This window comes from Priapulus caudatus, unplaced genomic scaffold, assembly GCF_000485595.1.
Source record: "Priapulus caudatus unplaced genomic scaffold, Priapulus_caudatus-5.0.1 Scaffold559, whole genome shotgun sequence".
Taxonomy (NCBI): Eukaryota; Metazoa; Priapulida; class Priapulimorpha; order Priapulimorphida; family Priapulidae; genus Priapulus; species Priapulus caudatus.
The window spans coordinates 192773-203709 of NW_014577620.1; the positions used below are offsets into that span (position 1 = coordinate 192773).

At 45.6% G+C, this 10937-nt stretch overlaps 1 protein-coding gene across 1 annotated transcript; it reads left to right on the forward strand.

Moving 5' to 3' along the window:
• The first annotated feature begins 39 nt into the window (after positions 1 to 39).
• LOC106811637 (pericentriolar material 1 protein-like) lies at positions 40 to 10374 on the forward strand. The gene is made up of 8 exons (XM_014815338.1): positions 40 to 312; positions 953 to 1172; positions 2582 to 2774; positions 3201 to 3456; positions 4733 to 4825; positions 6375 to 6524; positions 7271 to 7396; positions 9844 to 10374. The coding sequence occupies exons 1-8, from the start codon at positions 178 to 180 to the stop codon at positions 10372 to 10374; spliced, it is 1704 nt and encodes a 567-aa protein (XP_014670824.1). The 5' UTR covers positions 40 to 177.
• Positions 10375 to 10937: the final 563 nt, after the last annotated feature.

Sequence of the window (10937 nt, forward strand, 5' to 3'; positions counted from 1 at the left end):
ACGTTCACAGTGGCGCGCGGCGAGGGCGAGCGGCGGCGCGCGACGCCGCGTCTCATCAACGAGCGCAGCATCCACAACGACCTGCAGCGGCCGCTGACACGGCACACGGAGAACACGGAGCGCTCGTTGTCGTCGTCATCGTCACGGCGACCACCGGCGCCAGCGCCGCCCGCGCACATGGTGCGCAACAACACGTTCACTGTGCGCGAGAGCGCGAGAGCGAAGCAGCAGCAGCAGCAGCAGCAGCAGCAGCAGCAGCAGCAGCATCCTCATCCTCATCCTCCGAGCTTCGCGTGGAACTCGAACATCAAGGTTAGTGGATTGTCAGTTGAGTTATTTTCTATGGTTTTTACCGATTTATTTATTTATTTATTGAGTGATTGATTGATGATTGTTGATCAATTGATTAATCAATTATGAAGACAAGTAGTTGATCATCTCTTCTGAAAAACAGCTTGTGATCGAAACTCCTAATAACCACGTGCCATGAAAAATAATTGAGAATGTAAAACAAAGTGAAGTGTCTGCGGCTCGTGATTCACTTCAATCCTGGCTTGTGTTGAGCATGTTTGTAGATAATAAATCTGGAAGACACGCAACCAATGCAGCAGTAATGTTGTAACATATCTCTATGAATCGTTGTTTAGGTGTAATTGTAAGTGTTGCATGCTCCCGCTACATTTTAAAAGCCTCAGTTGAACGGAAATGGTAAAAGTGCGCTTAACAGATTGGTGGCTGTGTTGTAGAAGTGTTGTGACTGTATAATTGCAGTTTGAGAAAAACTTCATAGGCATTCTTCATAGGCAGGTACATCCATTCTGTAGACATATCAGCTAACACTTGTTTAATTTGACTGTATCTAGTATTTTACATAAATTTACGTAATTTAGCGATATCTAAATAATAGGTCATTTTGCTGGATTGTGAAATTATGACCGATTTCTGCCACCAGGTGGAGCCGTCAGACACGGCATCCGCAGAGTCGTCGCTTTATGACAATGCCGCTATGCCCGGCGTGTCCCGGCAGGTGGACGACGGTGGCGCCCCCACCCGCGTTGCCGCCGCCGAGACAATCCCGAAGCTGAATCTTGACGCGGTGATACGGAACAAGAAGCGGCGGAGGGTGGAGGATTCGGAAGCAGCATCCGACACTTCTAGCAAGGCCAACTTGTGTGAGTACATACCCTTGCAGTTTCTGTGTATGTGCAGGGTCTCCAACCATTCCGCATTCTGCGGAATCATTACGATTTCTAGGCTTAACCTCCGCATTCCGCAGCGGCAAGGTTATATTCCGCATTTCAGTTGCACTGTATAAAATTTGCACTGATTGTTCGCATTGTTCGCTTGGACACATTGTATTTTTTTGAGCCGGTGCCTGGCACTGGCCACGCGCTGGTGCAGTACTCAGAGATGCAGCAAGTTATTAATAGCCGTCACCGCGCGAGTCGTTTCTTGGAAATGAACACTCTGCCATTACCTTAGTTTTGCACCCCCCCTACCATCGCTCAGTGTTATAATGTGTTTCTGTATGCATTTTGTATCTGGCATGTCTACGGTAAATGGAACAGCCTAGTCAGACAGGCGCTGTCTACAAGGTGTCGCGTAGTTTGTCTGTTAAATAAATATTTAATCCTATATTTTAATGGAGCCATTTCCTCTTCGAGTTCTGAAAATACCAGTTCATGTTAGATTTCATTTGGATACTAAATACACGTATTATTAAAAATGAGGTGTGGTGGATTGGGTTTTGAAAAATAACTTGTAGGGTTGAGTCTAGGGTTGAGATAGTTTTCATCAGACATGAGAATATGGCCCACAGTATGACTCAGATTGCAGGAAAATGGCTTAAATATTTCAAAATTTTCTGGGGGGGCATGCCCCCAGACCCCCCTAGCACTGGCATGCCTACGGCACGCGGGCCTGCCTGCGGCAGCCAATGTTAATTTCGCCCCCCCCCCCCGTCCATCAATTTCATTCCGCATTTGGAGTTCACAAGGTTGGAGACCCTGTATGTGTGTAGTGGAGGCCTGAACCGCCTCTACGGGATGCAGTGCCCACTGCACCACCCTGGCCCACCCTGTGTGGGTTTAAAAGCTTATAACTCAATCGCATTGAGATGTAAAGTTAGTGCCGAGCAGTATGGATGCGACAAGTGCCAAAAAGTAACAAGTGAAGTAAAAGTATTTTCTCTTAAAGTGGCTTAAGTATTTTTTTTGTGTTTTTCCAAAATGTTAAATAATATTGTAACAAACACGGGAGTAAGATATTAGTCGAGGATCGGTTTTTTTGTTTTCCCCACTGATCTTGTTAACCTTTATTGTAAATGTATTTATTGGTTACCATAGTACAAGTAATGTGTGGTTTCCAAATTCTTATAAAATACTATAACACACACTAGGCCAGGTATTAATCGCTAATCGTCTTGTTGTTCTCCCACTAATATTGATTTTGGGGGTTTTCTATGTACGATAAATATTGAACGTCACTCTGCTAATGACCGAGTTGGTTAATGAGTTAGTTAATGTTATTAGGGAGTTAGGTAATGGCAGAATCTCACGCGAGTCTGTGTTTGCTCCATTAGCTTACGGTCTCGCATATCCTGCGCCGATGCAATCGTCTGCGGCTGCAGCGGAGAGCTTTGTGATGCAGCAGCACAGACCTGGGCTGAGCAGTGGCATCTGTGGAACAACATTCCTGGACTCTGCGAGTGCTGCGAGTGCAATGTCTAGTCAGAGAGAGGATGCTGGCAATGTAGAGAGGATCAACAGCGACATGTAAGTTAGTTGCAGTTATAATTTACCTCAAGTGATAAGTTGCACAGCAACTTGTAAGTTGCAGAACATTTATGTAGAACATTTAACTTGTAGTTGCAGAACATTTAAATTATAAGTTGCAGTGCATGTAAGTCACCTTGATTTCACCCCACCGGTCTCATTTAATGGTCTTCTTCAGAGTCAGACTCACCAAGCAACCAGTCACTGTTTGAAAATCTCGTTATTTAAAATGGCGTGTTTTTTTTATGTTTTGAAAATTGATTTCGTGATAATTGATTATTAATATTTCCGCTGGTAGAGAGCCGGCCGCGACGAGCAAACAGTGGCTGTTCAACTCATCTATTTGAAATGACGCTGCATGTTTTTATCACGTATTGAAAATTGATTATTGATTATTGATTATTGATTAATGATTATTGCCGACAGAGAGTCGGACGCGCCGAGCAACCAGTCGCTGTTCGACTCGCTGAAGGAGTCGATCTACGCCGAGGTTGCGATGCTCATCTCGCAGAACGAGTCGCGGCCACGCTTCCTCGTCGAACTGTTCCGCGAGCTGCAGATGCTCGGTACCGACTACCTCCGCGAGAGGGCGCTCTACGAGCTGCGAAACCTCGTCGCGCGCTACCTGCAGGAGGACGGCGGCAGCGCGGGCAGCGGTCGCGACAAGATCAAAAACGAGCTGGTGAGTGGACGGGGTTGTTTTTAGTGTGTGGGAAAGACCTACTTCCATGCTTCTCAGATCGTATTGTTTAAAAAACAGTATTTTCAGGGAAAAATAGGATATGTAGGTTTTCTATATTTAAGGCAATTCTTATTACATTTGAACTGACTCCTCAAAATAAGAATAAGGCCTAATAATAAATGTAGTAATGGACCATAATAATAAGCTCAAAAATTGCATAGCCTATAAGGCCCAAAATACCTAACAACAAAAATTACACGTGCCCTGGTTAGGCAGGCACTCCACCTAGGTTTTAGAATTCGGTTCCACTCAAAGACAACCTCCCTGTAAAAACCCCGAGAAAAAACACTGAAGTAGAAAGGTGATCAAGGGAGTTGATGTCAGTGCCGGTTGTTTGGGGGAAAGTTGGTAGAGACAAGGCATATCTTAGTGGTCTTAAGTTAAGGCCTTTTTGCGGTAAAGATAGGCAGCTCGGGTTTTTATTCACATATGTGCGAGTAAGTGGCTAGGACGCCGCCGTGGCTGCAACCAAAGATTGGTGGATCCAGACATGTAACGGCTATGCTAATATAGGTTAATTACCTAGTGTCGAGGTTGCATATTTTCGCCCCTGTTAGTTTGTTTGTTGGGTTGCGTGTCAACAGGATATCTCAAAAGGTTACGGATTGATTTTAATGAATTTTTTTGGACAGGTTGGAGTTGGGCCAACAACCAATACATGCGTGTTGGTCACGACCAAATTTTGGTGGTGATCCGGATCCAGATCTGGATCCAAAATTTTTTTTTAAATTTTTTTGTGGGGAAGACTTCAAAATTAATAAAAAAAAATATTTGGGGGCCCGTTGTCAGAAACAAAATTAGTCTTAACATTAGTCCTAACATTAACTTCCACTCGTAACCGTTGACAGAAATATCGCAACGTTACGAGAATGAAAAATCCTCAAAAATATTCTCTTAACATTACGAGAGCCCAGTCCCTCTCGTAACTTTAATATTAAGTTGAAAATAACACATTTACACTACGAATTACAATTATAGTGATATTATATTTGATAATAATGAATAAAATGTGTTTTTCTTGAGAAACACGTCAAAATCATTAATTATCTACCGATGATAAAACAAAACGATACATTTACAAATGGTGTATGGCATTTGTTCTCTTGTTTTAAATGTTTGCCACGCTAGCCACGACTCGCATTACAGTGTGAGAATTTGTCTTGTGCAGAATTGCTCTTGTTGTCTAACTCGCTGTTGGTCTTTGCATTGACCGCAGAAGCCCGATTGGTTACTGCGGAGTGAGGCTGGCTATGCGCGTCGGCATGACGACGACTCGTACACGTGTCACCCCGAAGCGAGCTTTTCTCTCGTAAGTTCTGCTGTCTTTATCGTCCGTTGCTGCAGGTGCAGCGGCAATCATTGTCTTTGCGTTTGTGTGCGGATTCCGCTGTGGTGTGCGGGAATCGGTTGCTGCCAGGTTGTGGCCAGCATTGCTCATGCGACAAAGTCGTTTAATATGCCGAGGCCAGCTTTGTGTGTGCAGTAATTTTAAGAGGTGTAACGATACACTAGCAGGGGTAGAAATTAACTTTTGAACAAGAGAGTCCAACAGACTCCGTACCCTCAAAAAGAGGGAGTCTGCAGCAAAATCATGGAGTCCGCAGTCTGAGGTTCAAAATTAAAAATATTAACAATAACGCATGTGCTTATTTTTAAGATTCATGCAATTGCACGTCTGCCAAATTTTCTTTGCACATGACCTAAAAAAAGACGCGAGGCCGTGCTCCGGAACGAACTAGTTAGTATGGCAGAATTTTCAGAGAGTCACATGGACTCCTGCATATGTCAAATCAGGGAGTATTTGACCCCGGACTCCCATTAATTTCGCACCCTGCACTAGAGTCACGATACGATACGCATCTCGATACATATTGCGATACACAAACAGAAAGAGAGCTATTCAGTATTGTAAATTACATGCTATGATCAGTTTGTCATATCATGTACGAATTAATAATGTTTTTTTATTATTGTTTATTTGTAAATTTATAATTAAAAGGATAGGGATAAAATGCACTAGAATGTTGAGTATGGTATGCTAGTATAACACTATATATATATATATATATATACTGTTTCGACCTACAAATTTAAATTGTCATAAAACAACAGTGAGTTTCGAAATCTTTACTATATATAAGAAATATATAGTAAACATATCGAGACGTTCTGAATGTGCTCCAGACTGAGCTGTAATTGACAACTCTTTCACATGCACGCCATACACAGTGAGTGCTACAGTACGTGCGCAGTAAGGAAACACACCAGTCAATCAGCTCTCTTGATTGTTTTGCGATAACAATTTTGGCAACAATACCCCACATATATTGTCCCAGATTTCTACGACGGGCGAGGATATTTACCTCATACTGAGAGGGAGTTCATGAAATAAAAGAATAAATTCAATTTAAAAGGAATTACATGTGCTTTATTAAATAGTTTAGCTTGCCTAATTTACTGTTTAACAGCTGTATCGTTTGTATCGCGATCTAGACATTGCATATCAATGATCATACCTTGGGCCGCTGTTTCACGATTCACCTATCGCTAAATCGTTACACCCCTAATAATTTTATATTGCATCTAAATACATGGCTTTTGAATCGGTTTGAATGTGTGTGTTTGTGAATTTTTTTTGTTATTGAACACGCATGAACATTTGTTTTCTTATCATTTTAACCTAATTCGGTTAATTATAAATTAATAGTATTAATATATGTTAATATCATATATCATGGCAATTATTCTATAATTGCTGTTAACTATGTGGCTAGCAGTGGTGTAACTTGCTAATACGTACAATAGCTGCGCAGCATTGTGGCTAGTCCTGTGTCTCATCACCGTGTGTCCTTCTGCAGACACGTGCGGATCAAGCGTGCGGAGACGCTGCTGATAGGCAGGAGGACACGTCAGGCGAGCTTGGAGACTCCATGTCTACGCCGTGCTCCGGCAGTATAGACCCCTTTGCCAGCGATTCTCTGGGTGACACGGTCATTCATCTTGACCAGGTGAGAGGGTGAAGAGAGTTCGGTGGGGTGGAAAACAAGAAGAATGGTCCTAGACAGAGAAAGAGAGATGGAGAGAGGCAGGGAGCGAGAAAGCGAGAGGAAGAGGAAGCGAAGAGACTGCGAGAGAGAGAGAGAGAGAGAAGGTGGGAGAGGGAGAGCAAGGATGCAAAGAGAGAGGAGAGAGAGGGAGAGTAAGAGGGAGGAAAGAGAGGGGAGAGAGAGATGTAGGGACAGTGATTTTCTGCGATCGCGGGAAACGGACGGAAAACACGGAAACGGCCAATGGAAACGGAAAAGATGTTTTCAAACGGAAAAACGCGGAAAACGTAATTTGGAAGGAAAATTTTAATAAAATCACACAAAAACAGTCGACAATAGCATTGGCAATGATATGGTTTACATTCAGACAAGTTTCAGAGCGAAATGACTTACAATTACGACTTTTGGTAGCCCTGTGTTTCGGTGCCGGTTTCGGTTTCAAAGGTTGTACCAAATGCTTTTTTTCATGCAAATATATGTAAACGGAATTTTGCATTTTTGGTGTGTACAATCTCCATGGCAAAACGGAATTTCCATTTTTTCTTTACTTTGGAACAGAATTCATGAATTTCCCAAACGGAAATTTTTTGAAACGGAAAATCACTGTCCCTAGAGATGGAGCGAGGAAAGAGAGGAGAGATAGAGATGGCGAGAGAGAAGTAATACTAGTGTAACATAACACCTGCTAATCAACATGTCCTCCACAGGCGATGCTGAAGATGCGAGAGTACGAGAGCCTGCGCAACAAGATTCGGCAGTTGAATCTCTCTGACAGGAAGCGAGGCAGCAAGGGAGCCGAGGCTCATGGAGACGACAGCGAGGCTCGTGAACAGGTACGGGAAAATGGAATGGGCAAGGTATCGCGTGATGTATCGTGTGGTGTATACACGTAACGTGATGCTTACACTCTAGGCGCTGCCATCTGTATCGTGTGATGTATACACATAACCAGTGTTCGAAATTCACGTCGGCCCGTCGGCCCGCCGCCGACAGTTTCGATGCCGGGCCTACAGCTTCTTGATGCAACAGGCCCGCTGATCCTACAGCTATTTGACCACCGAAAATTCGAAACACTAAGAAACTGTTACCTGTAGAAATCTGTTCATGCATATTAACTTCTAGCTGTATTTATTTGAAAACTAATCCGTGATAAACCGTGACATACATGTATACAATGCGTTCGCCCACTGCAATCAACTTTAGTTGGCATTCAAAGAAACGTGCGTGGGATGTTCGGACGCACAGGTTAGCAGCAGGTTCCTGCATCCAGTAGCAGCGTTGGCATACCAAAAATCGATAAGAAGTGGGTGGAGCTTACTTTTGGCCAGTTGTAGTGAACCCTACATTGTGTTGGCCAGGGTTTATTTACGTGCACGGGTCGTGCAGCACGCTCACTGTTCACGTGCGCTAGGTTGTGGAGTAATTTTCACATCCCCGCGCATTTCACGTTTGGATGTAAACAATAAAGTATCACTGGTCGTTATTACAAACGATCAGTATACTGTTTTAAAATAATATTAAAGAAGATTTAGATAATATATCATGTTGAATTATACAGTAAATAATAATAATTGTCTCAAGTTTTAACACACATGTCATAATTAAGTCACTGTATCTGCAAAGCACGGCGTATTACTTACTAGTCAGGCAAACAGCAGTACAGCCTCTTCGCACCACTCAGGTTTAACCGTGTCATATTGTTTTTAACGTTTGGAAAAACTATATACATTTAATCAGGGTGTAGCTAAATAAAAGCTTCCCTACGTAAGAGCTTGTATGTCTACAAAATACATTTACTTCGGACACACTCAACACAGACGGAATTCCCAGTGCCCATCAAAATTTTACAGTAGGTAAATTTTACATAATTTTTTCTTTTTCCACCAAAAAGTGTTGCTAGAATTGCCCTGAAATGGCTCTAGATTGCATCTCAGAGCTTATAATTTTCAAAAATGTTCTGGCCCCCAGACCCCCATAGAAGTCCCTGATGTGTACCAGACTACCAGTCTGTCTCTCTGCTGTCAAAGTGGAAAGTCGTAGTTACCAAGGAGCTACATATAATAACGATGTGGTGTTTCCTTGGTGAGCCCCCGGCAACGAAGCATAAACAGTCATCCGACGAGAGGAAGGAAAAACAGAGGGATTATGATTATGGACATTGATAATGACTAAAAACATAAGGAAGAACATGATATGCTGTTTTATTACTGTAATTTGCTCCAAAATTGGCGGGCCTATAGCTTTGCTGGCGGGCCTGCAGCTTTTAGAAGCTATAGGCCCTGCAGGCCTACAGCTTTTTCTGCTCAGTGGCAAACACTGCACATAACGTGATGTATACACTCTAGGAACGCAGTACCGTCTGTATCGTGTGATGTATACACGTAACGTGATGCTTACACTCTAGGCGCTGCCGTCTTTATCGTGTGATGTATACACGTAACGTGATGCTTACACTCTAGGCCCGCGGTGTCGTCTGTATTGTGTGATGTATACACGTAACGTGATGTTTACACTCTAGGCTCGCGGTGTCGTCTGTATCGTGTGATGTATACACGTAACGTGATGCTTACACTCTAGGCCCGCGGTGTCGTCTGTATCGTGTGATGTATACACGTAACGTGATGCTTACACTCTAGGCCCGCGGTGTCGTCTGTATCGTGTGTTGTATACACGTAACGTGATGCTTACACTCTAGGCCCGCGGTGTCGTCTGTATCGTGTGATGTATACACGTAACGTGAGGCTTACACTCTAGGCCCGCGGTGTCGTCTGTATTGTGTGATGTATACACGTAACGTGATGTTTACACTCTAGGCGCTGCCGTCTTTATCGTGTGATGTATACACGTAACGTGATGCTTACACTCTAGGACTGCAGTGTCATCTGTATCGTGTGATGTATACACATAACGTGATGCTTACACTCTAGGACCGCAGTGCCGTCTGTATCGTGTGATGTACACACGTAACGTGATGCTTACACTCTAGGACTGCAGTGCCGTCTGTATCGTGTGATGTATACACGTAACGTGATGCTTACACTCTAGGACCGCAGTGTCGTCTGTATCGTGTGATGTATACACGTAACGTGATGCTTACACTCTAGGACCGCAGTGTCGTCTGTATCGTGTGATGTATACACGTAACTTGATGCTTACACTCTAGGCGCTGCCGTCTGTATCGTGTGATGTATACACGTAACATGATGCTACGCTTACACTCTAGGCCTGCGGTACCGTCTGACGTATATACATGTAACTTGATGCTACGCTTACACTCTAGGCACTGCCGTGGGCCGACCACGACCAGCTGGCCGAGCTTCTCGCGGGCATCATGTCGGAGGTGGTGCCGCTGCTGCGCGAGCACATGGACGACGCGTGCACGCCAGAGCTGCTGTGTAGCCTGCGCCTGCACACGCTGCAGGCCGCGCGCCGCCGCCTCGACGACCGCGTGGGGGGCCCACTGCGCGACGACGAAGACGACGGCGGGTTCTTCCAGCGGCAGTTAGGAGCGAGTCTTGGCGACCTACTCGCAAAGTTTGGTGGCAAGAGGTGGGTGTCGCCACGCGAGTGTGGGGCGTGGGAGAGTGCAGTGTGGGGCGTGGCAGAGTGCAGTGTGGAGCGTGGCAGAGGTGCAGTGCGGGGCGTGGCAGAGTGCAGTGCGGGGCGTGGGAGAGTGCAGTGCGGGGCGTGGGAGAGTGCAGTGTGGGGCGTGGGAGAGTGCAGTGCGGGGCGTGGGAGAGTGCAGTGCGGGGCGTGGCAGAGTGCAGTGTGGGGTGTGGCAGAGTGCAGTGCGGGGCATGGGAGAGTGTAGTGTGGGGCATGGCAAAGTGCAGTGTGGAGTGTGGCAGAGAGCAGTGTGGGGTGTGGCAGAGAGCAGTGCGGGGCATGGGAGAGTGTAGTGTGGGGCATGGCAAAGTGCAGTGTGGAGTGTGGCAGAGAGCAGTGTGGGGTGTGGCAGAGAGCAGTGTGGGGCGTGGCAGAGTGCAGTGCGGGGCGTGGCAGAGTGCAGTGTGGGGCGTGGGAGAGTGCAATATGGGGCGTGGCAGAGTGCAGTGTGGGGCGTGGGAGAGTGCAGTATGGAGTGTGGCAGAGGTGCAGTGTGGAGTGTGGCAGAGTGCAGTGTGGGGGCGTGGTCTAGTGCAGTGTGTGTGGGGGGAGGGGCATTGAGCTACGTAGGTGCAAGTGAGGTGTCGCCACACGAGTAAGGTGCAAGTGGTGGGTGTCGTCACGCGAGTGAGGTGCAAGTGGTGGGTGTCGTCACGCGAGTGAGGTGCAAGTGGTGGGTGTCGTCACGCGAGTGAGGTGCAANCCTCTCGTGTATGAAGACTGGAGCACGCTATGTCTGATTTACAAAACAAGCAAAGAACGTCACAT

What these genes read in the sequence shown, in the direction of transcription:
- LOC106811637 (XM_014815338.1), top strand. Translation starts at nt 178, where the DNA reads ATGGTGCGCAACAACACGTTCACTGTGCGCGAGAGCGCGAGAGCGAAG. An exon ending in ACAAGATCAAAAACGAGCTG is followed by an intron (nt 3,457 to 4,732) that starts GTGAGTGGACGG and finishes CATTGACCGCAG; the next exon opens with AAGCCCGATTGGTTACTGCG. An exon ending in ACAGCGAGGCTCGTGAACAG is followed by an intron (nt 7,397 to 9,843) that starts GTACGGGAAAAT and finishes CTTACACTCTAG; the next exon opens with GCACTGCCGTGGGCCGACCA.